At 39.0% G+C, this 17722-nt stretch overlaps 1 protein-coding gene across 3 annotated transcripts in view; it reads left to right on the top strand.

Moving 5' to 3' along the window:
* KANSL1 (KAT8 regulatory NSL complex subunit 1) overlaps window positions 1–17722 on the top strand; it is a 173381-nt gene that overhangs the window by 113314 nt on the left and 42345 nt on the right. For all 3 annotated transcript variants that reach the window (XM_060081673.1, XM_060081671.1, XM_060081672.1), the window contains 3 exons: window positions 4916–5017; window positions 13132–13244; window positions 14038–14233. In XM_060081673.1, coding sequence (XP_059937656.1) covers window positions 4916–5017; window positions 13132–13244; window positions 14038–14233 — 411 coding nt within the window. The remainder of the gene's footprint in view (window positions 1–4915; window positions 5018–13131; window positions 13245–14037; window positions 14234–17722) is intronic.

Below are 17722 nucleotides of genomic sequence, written 5' to 3'. Positions count from 1 at the left end.
TGTACTTTGACTCCATGTGTTACCTGAAATTGGTAAAGGGAAAGCAGTTGACCCAAGTGTACAACTTAGTTTTTTCTTTTCTTTCCTTTTTGCTTGCTTGCTTTGGCCCTGTTTTATAATCAGGCTTAGCACAGTTTCTTCTACCATTTCTGCCTTTTTTAGTTTTACTTCATTTTTTTTCCTTTTTTAAATGTAGGACAGATTTGTATTTCCAGAGAGGAATAATTTATAAGGATATGTTACGACTTCATGCAACTGTGACCCTTCCCAATTTCTGGTAGTCCTGTGTTCTCTAGTGTTTAGTTCTCTAGGCCTGGACAGTCCAGGCATGGTCCTGGTTCTGACTTGAGGAAGTGATAGTGAAGGGTGGGGAGACTCTCCTGGCCTTTTTACCTTGGCCTTAGAGTGCAGTAGCCTTGAGGTTATTGCTGCTTGTGGCTAATGTCACAGCCATGTAATGTTGACCCAGTATAAACCCCGAATGCTAGGGAATCCCAGCTTGGGGTTGTGATGACAAGTGTGGAGTGGAACTTCATGGAGTTTCCTTTGCTAATAATGACCTTTCCTTTCGTGATTATTGACTATATTTATTAAGTATATTTTAGGAAAATTAAAGTAATCCTGTAGACCTCTCCGTAAAGCCTTACTTCCATCAGTCTCTTCCTTAAGCTCCGCCTCTTTTCTCCTCTCACGTCATCTTCTCTAAACTTCTGTTATAGCACTGTCATTGTAATACTTCGCCTGCCTCTCTGTCTGAGGTAGACGAAGGTAGCAAGCTCCTTATGAGTGGAATGTATTTTATTTATCTTCTTATTCTTAGGGTTTCACACCACCCAGCATGTGGTAGACACTCAATAAATGTCAGCTGAACGACGAACAGATTTTAGCTGTTTGTATGCTTTTTATTTGCTCATCTTCCTTTTAGTTGCTTTCATCCTTTTTGGTATGAGGTACAGTATAAAGGATTTAATGGTTGGTTTTGTATGCTATAATTAACGAACAGAGTTTTGGGGGTCAGGGCAAGAATGCATGGGTGAATGGTAGCATATGAATCAGCATAGCACTTGAGTAAATATTTGCAAAAATAGATTTGATTAAAACTAATGCACATTGAAAAGACCTTTCAACAGATTAATAGGAGCTCTGTTGTTGCCGAGGCCAGAAACCTTTACTGACTCTCTGACTACTCTCTTCCCTCACATCCCAAGAAGCATATTTGCATAACTGATTGATTCTGTCTTCAAATATATATATATATATATATATATATATATATATATATATATATATATATATATATATATATATCCAGAATCCAACCACTTTGGTCCAACAGTTCTTTCTGCTCCTGTATTTACATCCACTCATCCACATGTCAACACAATAGCAAATTGATCCTTTTAAACCATAAGTCAGATCATTGCTCCCTTCTGCTTGAAACTCTCCAGTGATTTACCATCCGGACATAAAAGCTGAAAGACAGGGAGTTACAAGGCCCTGCACCCCCACTTACCTCCTCTGCCTTGAGCTTCTGCCTCAGACTCCACTCATTCATTTTCCTTCAGCCATACCAAATTCCTTACAGTTCTTAAAGTTATCAAGCTGGCTCGAACCTTGAAACTGTTGCATTAGCTCTTCCTGCAGATATTCCCAAAGTTTGTTCCCAAGTTTCTTTCCAGTATTTGCTCAGACACCACCTTCTTGGTGCATTTTTACCCTGACTGCCTAATATGAAAGAGTGCCTGCTCTCACTTTATTATCCTCTCACTGTCCTTTAGTTTTTTAGCATTTAACACTTTCTAATGTGCAACATAAATTTTACTCATACTGTTGATATTCTTTCTTTGTCCCAATATTAGAGTTGTAAGCACTTTGAGGGATGAGTTTGGATAGGAGTAGGAAGAAGGATATGTCTTCTTTCTTTCCTGTACCCCCAGCACCTAAAAAATGTTTGATGAATGGAGACACGATGGCTTGATTTGAATGAATGGAAGCCAAAACAGAGATTAGCTGGGTCTAACTAACCCAGCTTTTATCCCTGGTTCTGCCACAGATGGGCCTATTGACATGACCTTCGACCTGCATCCTCCCTGGGTCTATAAAATGATGGGGAAAAAATGGTCCCTACTAGGTCTTTTAAAGCTTTCACAGGAGGGTGTCTTTGTAGTCTCTCAGGTGTTTTTTAGAAATTATTTGGTAGTTTTAAGGAGAAAAATTTCCCTTTGGAAAATATGGGCTGTTTTATCCTGACCTACCTTCTCACCTAAGAAAAATTGAGGGAGTAACTTTATACCTAATAGTTGGATTTATTTAGGCTCCTAGCTATAATTAATATAAACTTAATATTTTCTCGTTCAAGGGCAAAAAGTTTTTAACATCAAAGTCAAAAATAATTATTATACATTTCCTTTCTTGGTGTATAACTCTGCTAGGGAATATGGGAGACTCGAATGTATTTGTATTTTGTCTAAGTCCTCAAGGATCTTACCATTAGTTAACATTTAAACGACAAATTGAGGCAACAATAAATGAAATAAATAATTTGGCCTAAGGTTCTGCTCTGGAAATGAGATTTAAATATACAGAATGTAAGATAAAATCACGATGCTTTAGGAAGTCTGGCAATGTGGATAAAGAAAATAAGGGGCTCAGTTAACCGGGGACATTTTCTTGGAAGGAGGTGGGACTTGGCCTTGACAAGCTTTTTGAAGCATAACCTTTTGGATAGATAAATGTAAGAAAAGGGCAGAATCAATATAAACAAAGACATAAGAACAGGTAGTGGGTAGTATTGTAACCTTTAGTTGCATTTCTTTACCTACTACTTTGTAATAACCCCCAGCTCTCAACAACAACTTCATATATATTCAGACATTTTCTAGGGGATAATGCGGTTAGTGTAACAATATTTGGAGAAAGTAGTTGGAAATAGATAAATAAGGTAGGGATGGATTATGGACTTTGCCAAGATGAGTTTGGGCTAGCTTTATATAGGAGACGGGGAGGTGGTTTAGGCTCTTAAGCAGAGAAGATGTTGAATGCAATATTCTGAGAAGGGAATGTTGTACAAAATAGCTGCTTTTTGCAAACAGTTTTTACTTTGAAATGGAAAAGTTTGTGAGGTCTATTTTATGCTTCTGATTGAAACAGGAAAATATTTTGCAGAAGTTCTTTTAGCCAGGGCTTCCCTGGTGGCGCAGTGGTTGAGAGTCCGCCTGCCAATGCAGGGGACACAGGTTCGTGCCCTGGTCCGGGAAGATCCCACATGCCGCGGAGCGTTTGGGCCCGTGAGCCATGGCCACTGAGCCTGCGCGTCCGGAGCCTGTGCTCCGCAATGGGAGAGGCCACAACAGTGAGAGGCCCGTGTACTGCAAAAAAAAAAAAAAAAAGAAGTTCTTTTAGCCAGAGAAACCCCATTTTGAAAGCTAGGGCAAATGTTTCTTGCTTTCTTAATAACCTCTCCCTCTTTCTGCAGAGTCTCTGCTTCATTTTCTACATAGCCTAGGTATAGTCTTATTCCAGAATAGGTAACTTGTTGTTTCTCTTACGGGGGAGGGGCGGGGGGAGGTCCTGTTTTTCTTCCCTTTTAAACTGAGGTAAAATTCCGTTGTTCCTTCTTAACCACCACTGGACCCCCAATCTCTTACATCTCCTATTTCACGGAGATTTTTGTCTTAGAAATAACCCCAGGGACAGGATCATCTGGTTCATTGGCTCACAAGAGCCTATGTCATAATGGCCTAGGGAGCTCAAATTGATAGTCAAAGTCTTTAGGCCCTGAAATCTGTTGATATATTTTAGAATGTTCTCTGGGGGATTCTGATGCTGAGTCAAGATGATTCAGTCTAGTATTTTTCAATTTAGAGCTTGCATTAAGACTTACCAGGGAAGCTTTTTAAAAACAGAATACCCAGCTCCCCACCTCAGAGATTCTGAGTAGATTTGATGTTGGACTTGGGCAGGTATAGTTTGATAAGGTTTCCCCCAAGTGATTATAATACAAAATTTCCATTAAGAGCTTCTTATCAGTCAGATCTTATTTTCTAGACCAGAGAAAGAGAACCAAAGAGCACTTGCATCCCAGTCTTTCTGTTACACAGTGTCATAACTGGATTTTGGTCACCTCTACTTGAGTTCATGGGAGATTCATGTCTGTGGTTTTTGTTTATTTTTCATAGTAAGCTAACTTCTGCCTTTACCACAAGCTGGGCCCATGTTGGCTACGGAGAGGATTTATGGAGTCATTTAAAATTTCTTTTTACATTTTTTATTTTCTGGGATGAATGTAAAATCTGAGCTTGAAATTGTCAAGCAGGAACCTAATCTGGAGTAATGCTTATGCTTGTGAGAAACAGGTGTCTTTGGAACAGTTTTAAGTTTTTGGTTTCTAAGATACTGACCGTAGAGACTGTTCCACCTTTGTTTCACCCGGTGGTTGTGGTTGCTCAGAGATAGTTGGTTTAGCTCATCATTTATAATTGTAGCACTTCTAGTTTGGTCATCCTTAAGCCACATTTTTGATCAAATTAAGTAGAAAAACTGCATTGCTATTGTTAATATGGTATAGTCTGGTTGGTGATATAGTGTAAAATACCATACTCTGATAAAGATCCCAGATCTGGAAGATGTGAATAAAAGATGCTACAAGCCATGTAGGTCCATACATTCAAGTGGAAGAAAGGGGAAGCTTGGGTTTGAGTCTTATAGGCTGTATTCATGGCTACTGCTAGGGCCTTTTGTTGAAATCACTCTTGGAAGAGCAAAGCTGCTGGTGGTATATTTTGTTTCAGAACCATAGGATAAAGGAAAAGGCCTCTGGTAAACCAGACCCACCCTGCCCCTAACTCTTGATATTAACTATTAAATTAAATTTGTAACTTACACCACTTAAGCTGTTTTTCTCTCTCTCCTGCAGGGGTTGATAGTTCTTGGAGAGGCGCCTCCCCCAGAGCACACAACAGACTTATTTCTTCCACTTAGTTCCGAGGTGAAGACAGATCATGGGAATGATAAATTGGTAAGTATAAAAGACAGAAAAGGGAAAATGAGTGAGAATTTGGGGTGTAGCTTCAGCATAGTTTATTCTCTATAATAAGGATCCTTGCATTGGCTGAAGGAAGGGGTTGTATCCCCTTTTATCACCTCTGGCATTTTAAGCTCTGAATTCCCGAATAGGGCACCACAGGGCCCCTCGTGCAGTTATGTAGCTGACTTTAAAATTTAAAAGCAGCTTCTAACTCTCAAGACAGCACAGCCAGAGCAAGTGTGACATTATGGAATATTCCTGGGAATTAGGAGACCATGTGGCTCTGATAACTTTGATAAGTAAGGTAACCTTTCTGGGCCACTATAAAATGGAAAGGTCGGACTAGAGGTTTAACTCACAGAGATGTTGAAAATGGTGTTTGAGTTACCCCCTTTAATTCTGTAATGAGGATGAAGCTGTCGTTTTTTGTTATCTTCTGTTTCCTTAGAGCCTAGCTCAAATCCCTCTTCATGATTCCTTCCCTTTCCCTATTTCTCTGAACACCAAAATTAATTTCTTTTCCTTCTGAATTCCAAGACCACTTTTAATTTATTTCTTTCATATTTTTACTTTTCTCAAAAGGTCACGGGCTTTTATGAGTATTAACATTTCTTGTTTTAAGTAATTTGATCTAAGGAAAACTCCTAGATTTGTGTATGAATGAAATTTGATTTTAGACTTAACAGAAGAGTTGCAAAAGCAGTACACAAGAGTCCCCACATAGCCTTCCCCCGCGTCCCCTAGTGTTAACACCTTGCATAACCATTGTTCAGTGTCAAAACTAGGAATTAACATTGATACAGACTACAGATTTTATTCCAGTTTCACTTATTTTCTCATTTATGCCGCCTTTTTTTGGTCCAGAGTTCCACAGTCCATATAGTTGTCATATCTCTTTAAAGTCTCTTCCAGTGTGTGAGAGCACCTCAGTTTTTGTCTTTCATGACCTTGACACAAGAGTATTGGTAAGTTATTATGTGTAATGTTCCTCAGAATGGAGTTGCCAGATGTTTTTCGTTAAAGGTTATGCATTTTTTGCAGTAATTCCACAGAAGTGATACTGTGCCCTTCTCAGTATACCATATTAGGGGTACAAGATGATGGTGATAGCTTTTTCACTTGGTTAATGTGATGCCTGCCGGGTTTCTCCACTGTAAAGTTAGTATTTTTCCCTTTGTAATGAATGACTATCTCATGGGGGGGATACTATGCATTTTTCTGTTGCTCGTTATACTTTAATCCACAGTTTTGTCATCTACTGGTGGATTTTTCCTGCAAAATTACTGCAATAATTATTGCTGTGGTGTTTACTAAATGGTGATTTTCTGTTTTCTACATTTGTTCATTGGAATTCTGTTAGGAGGAGCTGTCTTTTCTCCCCCATTTATTTCGTCCATCAATCGGTTATTTATTTCAGGATGGTTTTATGGATATTAATTTTATGTTATGGATTATAATCTACTACTATTAGTAGTTATTCAGTTGCAGTTGTCTCAACTTTTGGCATTGGGACCTCTTTCAGATTGGTGTCTGTGTCCTTTCAACATGCCCCCCCCCCCAACTTGTTTTTTGAGCACTCACTTTCTGGCATCCCACAATGTTCCAGGCTCATCTTGTATTTTACCTGTTCCAGCCCTGCTTCTTTTTATTGGAGAACAGGGTTTTGAAACCAAGATCTGGGTACTAGTTGTGTTCATTGCTACTTGGTGTCATTGCTTCTATCTAGGACTTCTCAACAAAGCTAGTAAATATATATATATGTATGCTGCTACACGCATACACACATATATTTTGTTATCTACCCATCTGTATATACACTAAAAACCATGAGTTTATACTAGTACCAGTCTAACACCACAGCCTTCCTCCTTCCTTATTGATACTTAATTGTTCAATCCTTCTACCATATAAAGTAGTTTCATAGTTGCCAGCTCATACTCCTGTGAGAAGTATCTTTACTAACCAGAGTACAATATTGTATACAGTGTGTTAGCACTATAATAAACAGTCAAAATACTATTTCCCCGAAGTTGTACTTAGGTTAGTTCGCCTTTCAGTGTGACTGTGCAATTATTTTGTAATACAGTTACGTTCTTTTGTTACTATAGTATTCCACTTCTTGTTGCCCACGCACACAGTAGTTGATATTTATTATTTTTTGAGTATGCAATACATTACTACTGTGCTAAGAATTAAAGCTGTACAAAAGGCTCGAGCCCTGTTCCTATTTCCACCTTCTTTCCATTGTGTTCCCACCTCCTGTAGGTAGCCAATTTTATTAGTTTTTGCATTATCCTTCCTTTCTATATTTCTGTTGCACAAATGAGCAGATACATGTGTATTTTCTTACATCTCCTTAACTACTTGTTAAATATTCTTCAAAAGACTAGATTTGAAATTGAGGGGGTTTTTTGTTTGTTTTAGCAAAAACATTGCTTCTGTGGCTTTTGACAAATGACGTCATTATTTGTGTTTGCTTTTATTTGCAAAATAAGCCTCACTTTTTAAAATTTTTTTGGTCTGCATTGGGTCTTCGTTGCTGCTTGTGGGCTTCTCATTGCAGTGGCTTCTGTTGTTGCAGAGCACGGGCTCTAGGTGCACGGGCTTCAGTAGTTGCGGTGTGCAGGCTCTAGGGCGCGTGGGCTTAATTGCTCCATGGCATGTAGGATCTTCCTGGATCAGGGATCGAACCCATGTCCCCTGCATCGGCAGGCGAATTCTTAACCACTGCACCACCAGGGAAGTCCCAAGCCTCATTCTTTTACCTTTCCTTACTTTGTGGAATTGATGGAGTTAACAAGTGAACTATTAAGTGAAGGACTGATGCTTTCCCAGAAGTAAAGCATACAGAAATGTAAGCTATTGCTTTTTCTTTTTAAACATTCAAGGTATAGTCTTCCTACCATTGGTTACATGGGAACAGTGTTCTTTTCCTTGAAGTTTTGCAGTCATCAGGGACAATGAATGGTGCATTGGCCCCCATGAGGGTTTTGAGATAGAGAGTAGAGGGTTAGATACTGGCTGGGGAACGTTTGATCCACAGTATTAAAAAACACTGACTAACCAGTTAGGACTTTTAAAGTAAATTGGGCTGTGGATAAATAAGTTGAACAGTAAGAATTTATAAGGCTGTTTTTGCAATTACTGTATTTCTCTAGATTCTAGAGAAAGATTTTCAACAGTGTTGGTAAATACAGATCGTAGGTTTAGTAGTCTCTGGACTTGTAACAACATTATGCTGGTTGCATTTTTAGAAACGAATAATTCAAAGTTTTCTTTTTAACTTTCTTTTTTTTAATTGGAGTATAATTGCTTTACAGTGTTGTGTTAGTTTCTGCTGTACAGTGAAGTGGATCAGCTATATGTACATATATATCCCCTCTCTCTTGGATCTCCCTCCCCCTGCCATCCCACCCATATAGGTTGTCACAGAGCACCGAGCTGAGCTCCCTGTGCTATACAGCAGGTTCCCACTAGCTATCTCTTTTACCCATGATAGTGTATTTATGTCGAATCTAATCTCCCAAAGTTGTTTTAATATAATTATAGATTATATTTTGACCTCAATATAGAGACATAGGAAAGTGAGGCACATAGTCCCATTTTACATATGCAGAAATTGAAGCCTAGGTAAGTAACTTGGTGGAAGTGAAAATTTCAGAAAGTTCCACTTCCACTTTAACACAGTTTCTTGGCTGTGGTGCTAGTTCATAGAAATGACTGTTATACTCTTTATGGGCCAGCAATATTTTGGTAATTTTAAGCAGGACTGTGCTGGGTATCATTGAGATGGAGAGCATTTTGACCCAGAAATGAAAGTTGAATTCCTTACATCCAGTTAGCCTTTTCTTTCCATTTTGATAATGTTTGTCAGAAAGGTAATAACTAACCAAAACAGAACTGTTAAATTTTCTAGACAAACAAATATGGTGCATCTAAGGGAAATGGTATTTCAAACAGTTACAGCATGGCGTTACTTGAATGACTAAAGTAAAGATACATACACATGTATCTTTCATACATACCTAGAGATTTATTTTATTATGTGTTTTTAAGTTGTGCCTTTTGATTTTTACCCCTTTACTTTCTCTACTTTTTAGTAAAACAAATTCAGTGAACATGGGTTCTCAGACCCCAGAAAAATCTACTCCCCCCCCCCCATAAACCTTAATTTAATCTAGTTTTTCTTTAAGGGCTCTTTGTCACACTTAATTGATCTGGCCAAGAAGGTGGAGTAATGAATCAAACAGATGCCTACTTTATAAGAATAACAAATAGAATCTCACTGCTGTGTTATTCCATACATCTGGCCCTTTCAGTCAAGGAAAAAAGTCACTTCAGTAACCCTGCTTGCTACCTTTAACTCTAAGATTTCCCCAAAAGGTAATCCCTGGGGCTCTGCTTTAGAAAAAGGAGGGATTACAGAAGCACTCTACCTACCACTTCACTTCAGCTTTTCTACTCTTTTCTGGCTGTGGGATGGGATGCATGTACCCTCAGAGTGTATCTGAACATCACATAAAACTCAAGAGAAGCTCTGTAACAACTCCTGTTTACAGTTTCCCATTGGATGGCAAATATCTGAGTCATGCTTTAGTTTCCTGAAAATATTAATGATGTAAACCACTGCAGCAATAACAATCGGGCTTAAATTAGTGTGTGGATTTAATATTTGTGAAGTGTTTGTTAATGTTTCTCTACCCTGTCTTTGCAACCTTTTGGACTGCAAGATAAGGAGTGTTCACTTTTTTCTTAAGGCAATGTGAATGCATTTAAGAAACTCTAAGTAAAATTACATGTGTTTGTGAGTTGTGTTTTTCTTTTTCTAGATGAAACACTATTAGAGGATTGGGGTTAATATTTTAAGCTCTTTGAATTTGAGAATGAATGATGAACCTAGTTGCCCCAGTGCCCTGCTTTAGGTCTCAGGGTGATTACATGTAGGATATCCCAAGGTTTTTAAGCAGATCCTTCTAAATATTCAGTGCCTCCCTGTATGGTTGGGATTGGAATTCAAGCACGTTTCCTCTCTGGCTTTGATGCTCTTAATTGCTGTGTGCTTCTGTATCCTTGACAAGCATTTCTGTGCTTAAATAACCTTTTGCCTGTTGACTTCTATTTTAATTTTGGGGCTGAATTACCCCCAGGAAAGTTCCAAGTTCCTCTAAGAAAAATAATAAAATACACATTGAAGATTAATGGCCTTTAAATATATATCTGTAGGCATGAAAAACAAGAATAGATTATTAGCTAAGAAAAGTAAACTTGTTTTGAAATGAGATTTTGTTAAAGAATGGCAACAGTTTGTCTTGACAGGTATCCTGGTGGTTAGTTCTCCATAATCCCTAGAAAATAAATCTTAATCAAATGAGAGTCAACCTATTGCTTAAACGTGGCACCTTGTAAAACATGTAGATATATAAACCAGATCTCTGTCATAATTTAATGCTAAAACCTATTGTTTTAAGTGAATATAAAGTTGACAGAAGTTCTTCAGATCAACACCAAAAAGTTCATAGTCACAGTGTTTTCATGTTGAAAGGAAACTTTTTCATCCAAACCAGAACTTCAGAAATCTAGGAAAGCTGTAACATGGCTGGAGTCACACATCTCCTAGTTAACACCAACCTGAATCTTAAATCTTTCTGTCCTTTGTCATACCATAATATTTGTTTGGGCTTTTTGAGGTGTTCCCTGAATGGTAAATCCTCACTAGCATTCAGGAGGGTGTTGGGTTTATCTGGGTTTTTTTTTTAATGTTAAAAATATTATCTAAATGTAAAGAAAACTTCGAATAGTCCTCTTCTGCCTCTTTTTTTTTTTTTGGCTGCACTGGGTCATTGTTGCTGCATGCGGGCTTTCTCTAGTTGTGGCGAGCAGGGGCTACTGTTCGTTGCAGTGTGGTGGCTTCTGTTGTTGTGGAGCATGGGCTCTAGGCGCGCGGGTTTCAGTAGTTGTGGCACGTGGGGTCAGTAGTTGTGGCTCCCGGGCTCTAGAGCGTGGGCTCAGTAGTTGTGGTGCACAGGCTTTGTTGCTCCGCGGCATGTGGCATCTTCCCAGACCAGGGCTCGAACCCATGTCCCCTGCATTGGCAGGCAGATTCTTAACCACTGCGCCACCGGTGAAGTCTCTATTCTGCCTCTTTAACACTATTTTTACCTTGTCATTATCTGTGTACATATATTTTTAGTCACCACAATTGTATTAAAAATATTTTGAATTTAGCCCCTTTCCAAAATCATTTCTACCTATTATTTTCTATATTTAAATATTCTTCTGGGTAAAGGAAGAGGAAATATCCTTTATGATTATCTTCAATATTCTGATTTGGTATACCACATTTTATAACTATGCCTCAAGTGTTGAGTATTTAGGTTATTGATCCATATCATTGCAGTGACTAGCCTTGTGTGTAAGATTTGGGGGGATGTTTTGTTGAGTTATTTCTTTAAGATAGGTTTTACGGATGAGTAAAATGCTTTGTCAGAAGACATGAACATCTTTATAACTCTTACACATTACTTTCCATGAGGAAATCAGTGTGGCTTTTAAGGCAATGAGTACATGAGCCAAATTTACCATAATTTTGGTGTTGTTGACTAATATAATTGTTCAGGATATAACAGTAAATGTACAGGGTATCTAACAAGGAAGACAGAACACTTTCCCAGTGTTTACTCATTGTAATTTACTCATGTGTCTTGTCTATTTGTATACCCTGATCTAACTTTTTGGATAATTTGTATTAAATTTTAAAAATTAGCTTCCCAATGTATTGTCCTTTCTTGAGACTGTTCTCAGGTCTTCAGATCCTTTGGTGTTTTCTCCTTGGGGGTAAAAAGATCAAAAAAGAAATATAACAATACTGATAAATAGAATTTCAGTCTCAAAATATTGGCTTTGATATGTACTGGTAGCAGTTACAGGAAAGGGGACGTCAAAACACCCCAAAGTCAGTTTGAGTGTAAGGAGGAGACAAAGACCACAGCCATTCTGTGGTATTCCAACAACTCGCAGAGCCGAGGGATAACTGAGCTGTGGCTTTATTGCTAATACCTCAGACACTCCATGTGATTGACATCTCATGGCTGCCCCTACCCCTTTTAGCCTAGTAAATATATAATTTCTTTTGAAATAGTGAAATTCCAACTTTTCCAAATTTTTTTCCTACCTCCCTTTTTTCACTTTATATTCTAAGCATATACAATTGACTCTTGAACAACATGGGATTTAATCCACATATAATGTATAGTCAGCCCTCCCTATCCACAGTTCCTCCACATCTGCAGATTCAACCAGCCACAGACCGTGTAGTACTTTAGTGTTTACTATTGAAACATATCCACGTATAAATGGATCCCTGCACTTCAAATCCAAAAGTTGTTTGAGGGTCAACTGTATTTGTATGGTCCAAAGTTACTACCTGATAGCGTTAGGTAATTATTAGTTATTCATTGTCATTTTATTAATTGTTTATATTTCTTTTATCACAGGGGTGAAATATAGAGAGAGAGAGAGTGAGAGAGAGTATGGTTTTCTGGAAACAAGCTTCCAGCATACACTGCGAAGTTAAGCAGATATTAACTGCATTTAAATTTCCTCTTAGTTGTCTTCCTACTGAACTTATGTACCCTTCTTGACCCTTGGGTTGAAAACTTGACTCTTGGTACTATATAATTGTTTTGCTGTGCTTCTCTTCCATGGAGTCATTAGGTCATTTCCCTGTCAGTAGGCACTTTACCACTTTTGGTCTGTTAAATATCTTAATTCCTAACCCTTCCCTCCAAAGCAAATTCTCCAAATTTTGCCAAAGCAAAATCTCAAAAGCTGATTCTCTTAATTATTTTCTTTTTTCCTCAATCATGTGAGTGATTTTGGTTTTGGTTTTTTTATGCCCCAAAAATGCATTTATTTGGGATTTGTGAGGACTGCAGCCCAGGAGACACAAATCCAAGAAACACTTAAATGTGTTCCGTAAATGAGTTTTTTTTCAAGTTGGTCATCAGAAAGTTTAGGTGTTTCATTAAAATGAAATGGTGCTGCTTTTCAGGCTGATGCTGTTGGTTAAATGTTGATAATATATTTTCATTTTTCTTCTCATTAAGATTGAGTCTGTTTCTCAACCACTGGAAAACCATGGTGCCTCTGGTCATCCTTCAGAGTCATTGTCTACTAAATCATGTGGAGCGTTGAGACCTGTCAATGGAGTTATTAATACGTAAGTTTTATCTCTTCTACACTCTTACACTTCTTATACTCAGCAGGCTTGTTAAAGATGGGTTTGAGGCTCTTAGTTATCCCTAGCCAGGAGTAACCCTGGTTTAAAGAAGCAGAAACCTTATCACTTCATAATATTGTGCATGCCTCCCACTGTAGCAAGTATATTTTAAGTAGCCTTCTAATGTATGTTCCTGTTACTTACTGTGGCCTAAAGTCGACTCAGCATGGAGAAAAATTAAAAGTCCTAAAGTTATTATGAATCGTTGTGATTGGTCCTGTCTTGGTAGAATTCCAGAAATATTTACATAAAATCCTCTACTGTAGAACAGATTAGATCCCTGAAGGCTGTAAATCTGTATTTATGAAAGATCAAGGAATCCTTCTGCAAGTGAACAATGAGTACACATCCTTAATAGGCAAGTTTCACAGGAGAATTGATTCTCAATATATATTAAAAATATTCTTACCAGTTGCAATTTTCTAGACTTTTAAGAATTCATGTTTTTGTTGTAGAAGAGAACTTAATCACTAGAACCTGAGTTCACTTATTGACTTCTGCATTTTTTAGACATGGTAGAGTAGCATCCACCAAGAGCACCTTAAAAATAAGTACAGGTGCTGCATACCCACTTAGATTAACAGACGTCAGCATCAAGAGGTGATCTCTGTGTGCTCTAGAACACATGTTTGTGTCTGTGAACATTTGCAAGTAGAGGTGGTTGAACAAGTATTAAAGGCTTTGTTTCCTTATGTCTTCTGAGAAGTGAATATTCTTCCTTCCCCTTGTGTAGTCTTCAGCCTGTCTTGGCAGACCACATTCCAGGTGACAACTCTGATGCTGAGGAACAATTGCATAAAAAGCAAAGACTGAATCTAGTTTCTTCGTCAACTGATGGCACCTGTGTGGCAGCCCGAACACGTCCTGTGCTGAGCTGTAAGAAACGGAGGCTTGTTCGACCCAACAGCATCGTGCCTCTTTCCAAGAAGGTCAGTACCAGTGAGACTTGGTCACTGTTAAACAGTGAGCCAGATGCTCAGATAGAGGTACTAGTTTCTTGCCAGCTTTGGTTCTTTTAACCAGTGTTTTCCAAACTTGGCTAACCACCAAGGCTTCCTGCAGAGCTTTAAAAAATACTAGGTTCCTGAGCCCTGTTTCCTAGAGATTCTGGTTTCGTTGCTCTGGAGTTGGGCCTGGGAACCTTGTTTTCAGAAAACAAAAAGCTCCTAGGTGACTCTTCAGCCAGGTTTGGAAACCATTGGCTTGAGATTTTAATAGAAATGGGAGAGAGGAAGTTGGAAGTTCTGCCATCAACACTTTGAAGGAGAGTGGTGTGTCTTCTCACTTACACTGTTATCGCTGAAAATGGCAATGTGGAATGCTTTCCTTTTAAATAAGAATCTCCATTAAAATTTCTAAGTTGATGATACTAAACGAATGTTTGTCTTCACAGACAAAATGGAGATTATTTTACAACTACAGGAAACTTGATTGCTGACTCTTCAAATAGCAGGGTTGGATTTAGTTCAAAACCAACGAAATAGTACTCCAGTGAAAATAATACCATGCAGTGATTAAGAGCATTAACTTTGAAGAGGACAGACTTGGGTTTGAATCATGGCACTGCCACTTAGTAGTTTGTGTTGGGGGCATGTTAACACCCCACCCCACCCCACAGTGCCTCAGAGATCTCATAGGGTTGTTTCAGGATTAACTGAAATGTATATAATTTGCTTATTGGGGTATCTGGCTGCTAAGTTACTAGTACAAGATGACTCTTGCTGTTTACACTTTTATTTTTATTAATTCATTCATTCAACAAATCTTTTTTTGAGTTCCTACAATAAGCTAGATCTGTTCTATGCACTGAGAATACAACACTAAACAAAACAGACAAAAATTCTTACCCTCATGAAATAATCTAATGGGTAGAGACAAAAAATGAAGCAATAAAATGAAGTATATGGTATGTTCTATAGTGTTAAGTTCTGGGGAGAAAAATACAGCAGAGGAAGGGAATAGGGAATGGTGGGGAACTCAGATGGAATTCAGCCTTGATGCATTTTTTTATTCCAAGTCTTTGGAAATGTGAAAGTTAAGAAACTGGGAAGGAGTGACCAGTGAAGCAGAAGGAAAACCAAGAGAGTATGGTATGTGGAAGTCAAGTGAAGAAAATGTTTCAGAAAGGAGGGAATGATCATCTGTGTTAGATGCTGCAGGTGGATCAAGTTAGGTGAAGACTAAGAATTGACCGTAGGATTTCGTGGGGCCAGGGTTGCTTGAGACCTTTGTAAGCAGTTTTGTTAGAGGTAGAAGAGTGAAATTCTGATTGGATCAGGTTCAGGAGAGAATGGAACGGAAGGAACTGAAGGAACCATCATAGATAACACTTTCAAAGAGTGTTTCTGTAAAGGAGAACAGAGAAATAACCTGTTTGACTGAAAGAATGTTTCTTAAGATAATGCTATTACAGTATATTTGCTGGTGAGAAAACTGAGGACAAGGGAGAGGAGATAATTGTTGGAACCATTAATATTTGGACAGTAGATTTTCACTGCTTGGCTTTTTTTTTTGTTATAGTATGCATTTGGACTATATAATTTTGCCATGATCATTCATTCATTTATGGCTGTGTTGGGTCTTCGTTGCTGCGCGCAGGCTTTCTCTAGTTGCAGAGAGCGGGGGCCATTCTGTTGAGGTGTGCAGGCTTCTCATTGCGGCGGCTTCTCTTGTTGTGGAGCACGGGCTCTAGGTGCGTGGGCTTCAGTAGTTGTGGCTCGTGGGCTCTAGAGCGCAGGCTCACTAGTTGTGGCTCATAGGCTTAGTTGCTGTGCGGCATGTGGGATCTTCCCAGGCCAGGGCTCGAACCCATGTCCCCTGCGTTAGCAGGTGGATTCTTAACCACTGTGCCACCAGGGAAGTCCCTTGCCATGATTTTTTGCGGTATGCGGGCCTCTCACTGCTGTGGCCTCTCCCGCTGCAGAGCACAGGCCCCGGACGCACAGGCCCAGTGGCCATGGCTCACGGGCCCAGCCGCTCCGTGGCATGTGGGATCTTCCCGGACTGGGGCACGAACCCATGTCCCCTGCATCGGCAGGCGGACTCTCAACCACTGCGCCACCAGGGAAGCCCTCCATGATCTTTTTTTTTTTTTTTTTAAAGGAAAGTATTATTAGTGAGAATTAACTATTAGGCTGTACCATTTCTCTCTTGTCTATTCCTCAGACTGCCTGAATTACCAAAATACCGGAAAACAATTTGGTGGGTTTCTCATATTGACATTTGAATCAATTCTTTATTAATAGTCATATAAATCTAAATTATTTTCTGAACAGTTGAAGAGTTGATACTGGGAAAGCAAAGAAAACAGTATATTACTGTTAAGTTTAAGAAAATAGTTTTTGGGGCTTCCCTGGTGGCGCAGTGGTTGAAGGTCCGCCTGCTGATGCAGGGGACGCGGGTTCGTGCCCCGGTCCGGAAAGATCCCACATGCCATGGAGCGGCTGGGCCCGTGAGCCATGGCCACTGAGCCTGCGTGTTTGGAGCCTGTGCTCCACAACGGGAGAGGCCACAACAGTGAGAGGCCTGCGTACCACAAAAAAAAAAAAAAAGAAAGAAAAAGAAAATAGTTTTTGGCCATGCCCTTGATGCTTTTAACAAAAACCTACCAACAACATCACCTCATGGAGAAATAGTGTCCTTTCTCTGTTTCAGCAGTTTGCTAGCTATGGTGTCATGACATTTAAGGGTGTGATAAAATTTTTCTGAAGTATAGGTTGGCCTCCTGGATTCTTTTCTTTTATATCTGTGAAGTAGCAAGGCTTCTTTATTGCAGTTGACAGTAGTTTCTTCTTGCTCATGCCCCAAAACTGATGTACTTTTGAAGGTAGTACATATAAATGTTTAAAACAAGGGGGAGACATACAAAGCATACTAAAGACCCTTTGGTCCCAATGCCAGTGTCTAAAACAATCATTCTGACATGCAGAAGTAAACTGCATGGAAAATAAGACAAATGAGTTTAGTTTGGGAAATAAACCATTTGCCGATGATAGCAATAATGCTGTAGTTCTGCCAAAGTTGGAGACAAAGGCCATTCTCTCTGTCTTAGTTGCTCACTGTGTCTTCAGTGGATCCTTGCCCAGTGATATTTGCTGTTGAGCAAGTACCTTGCCCTCTATCATTTTGAGGTGATGGATTTGCCAAGCAAATTTACTCAGCAATTTTGGGTCCCCACGGTGTTCCAGCACACCTGGGTTTCATTGGTGAACAAAAGTCCTTGCCCTCATGGAGCTTATTTTCTAGTGTCAGAGTACTCAGAAATCACCCAGTGCTTAGGACAATAGCCTCTAGACTTTTATGAGAGTGTTTTATATATGCATTATAAAACACATACAAAATAAATTTTGAAAGGCTGAGATAAAGTAAATAGAAGCAGAGGCCCTAATATTTTATTTACAAACTGTCTTCAAGCCAAA

The sequence above is a fragment of the Mesoplodon densirostris genome, chromosome 18 (genome assembly GCF_025265405.1).
Source record: "Mesoplodon densirostris isolate mMesDen1 chromosome 18, mMesDen1 primary haplotype, whole genome shotgun sequence".
Lineage (NCBI taxonomy): Eukaryota > Metazoa > Chordata > Mammalia > Artiodactyla > Ziphiidae > Mesoplodon > Mesoplodon densirostris.
This window is presented reverse-complemented; position numbering and strand designations above follow the sequence as displayed.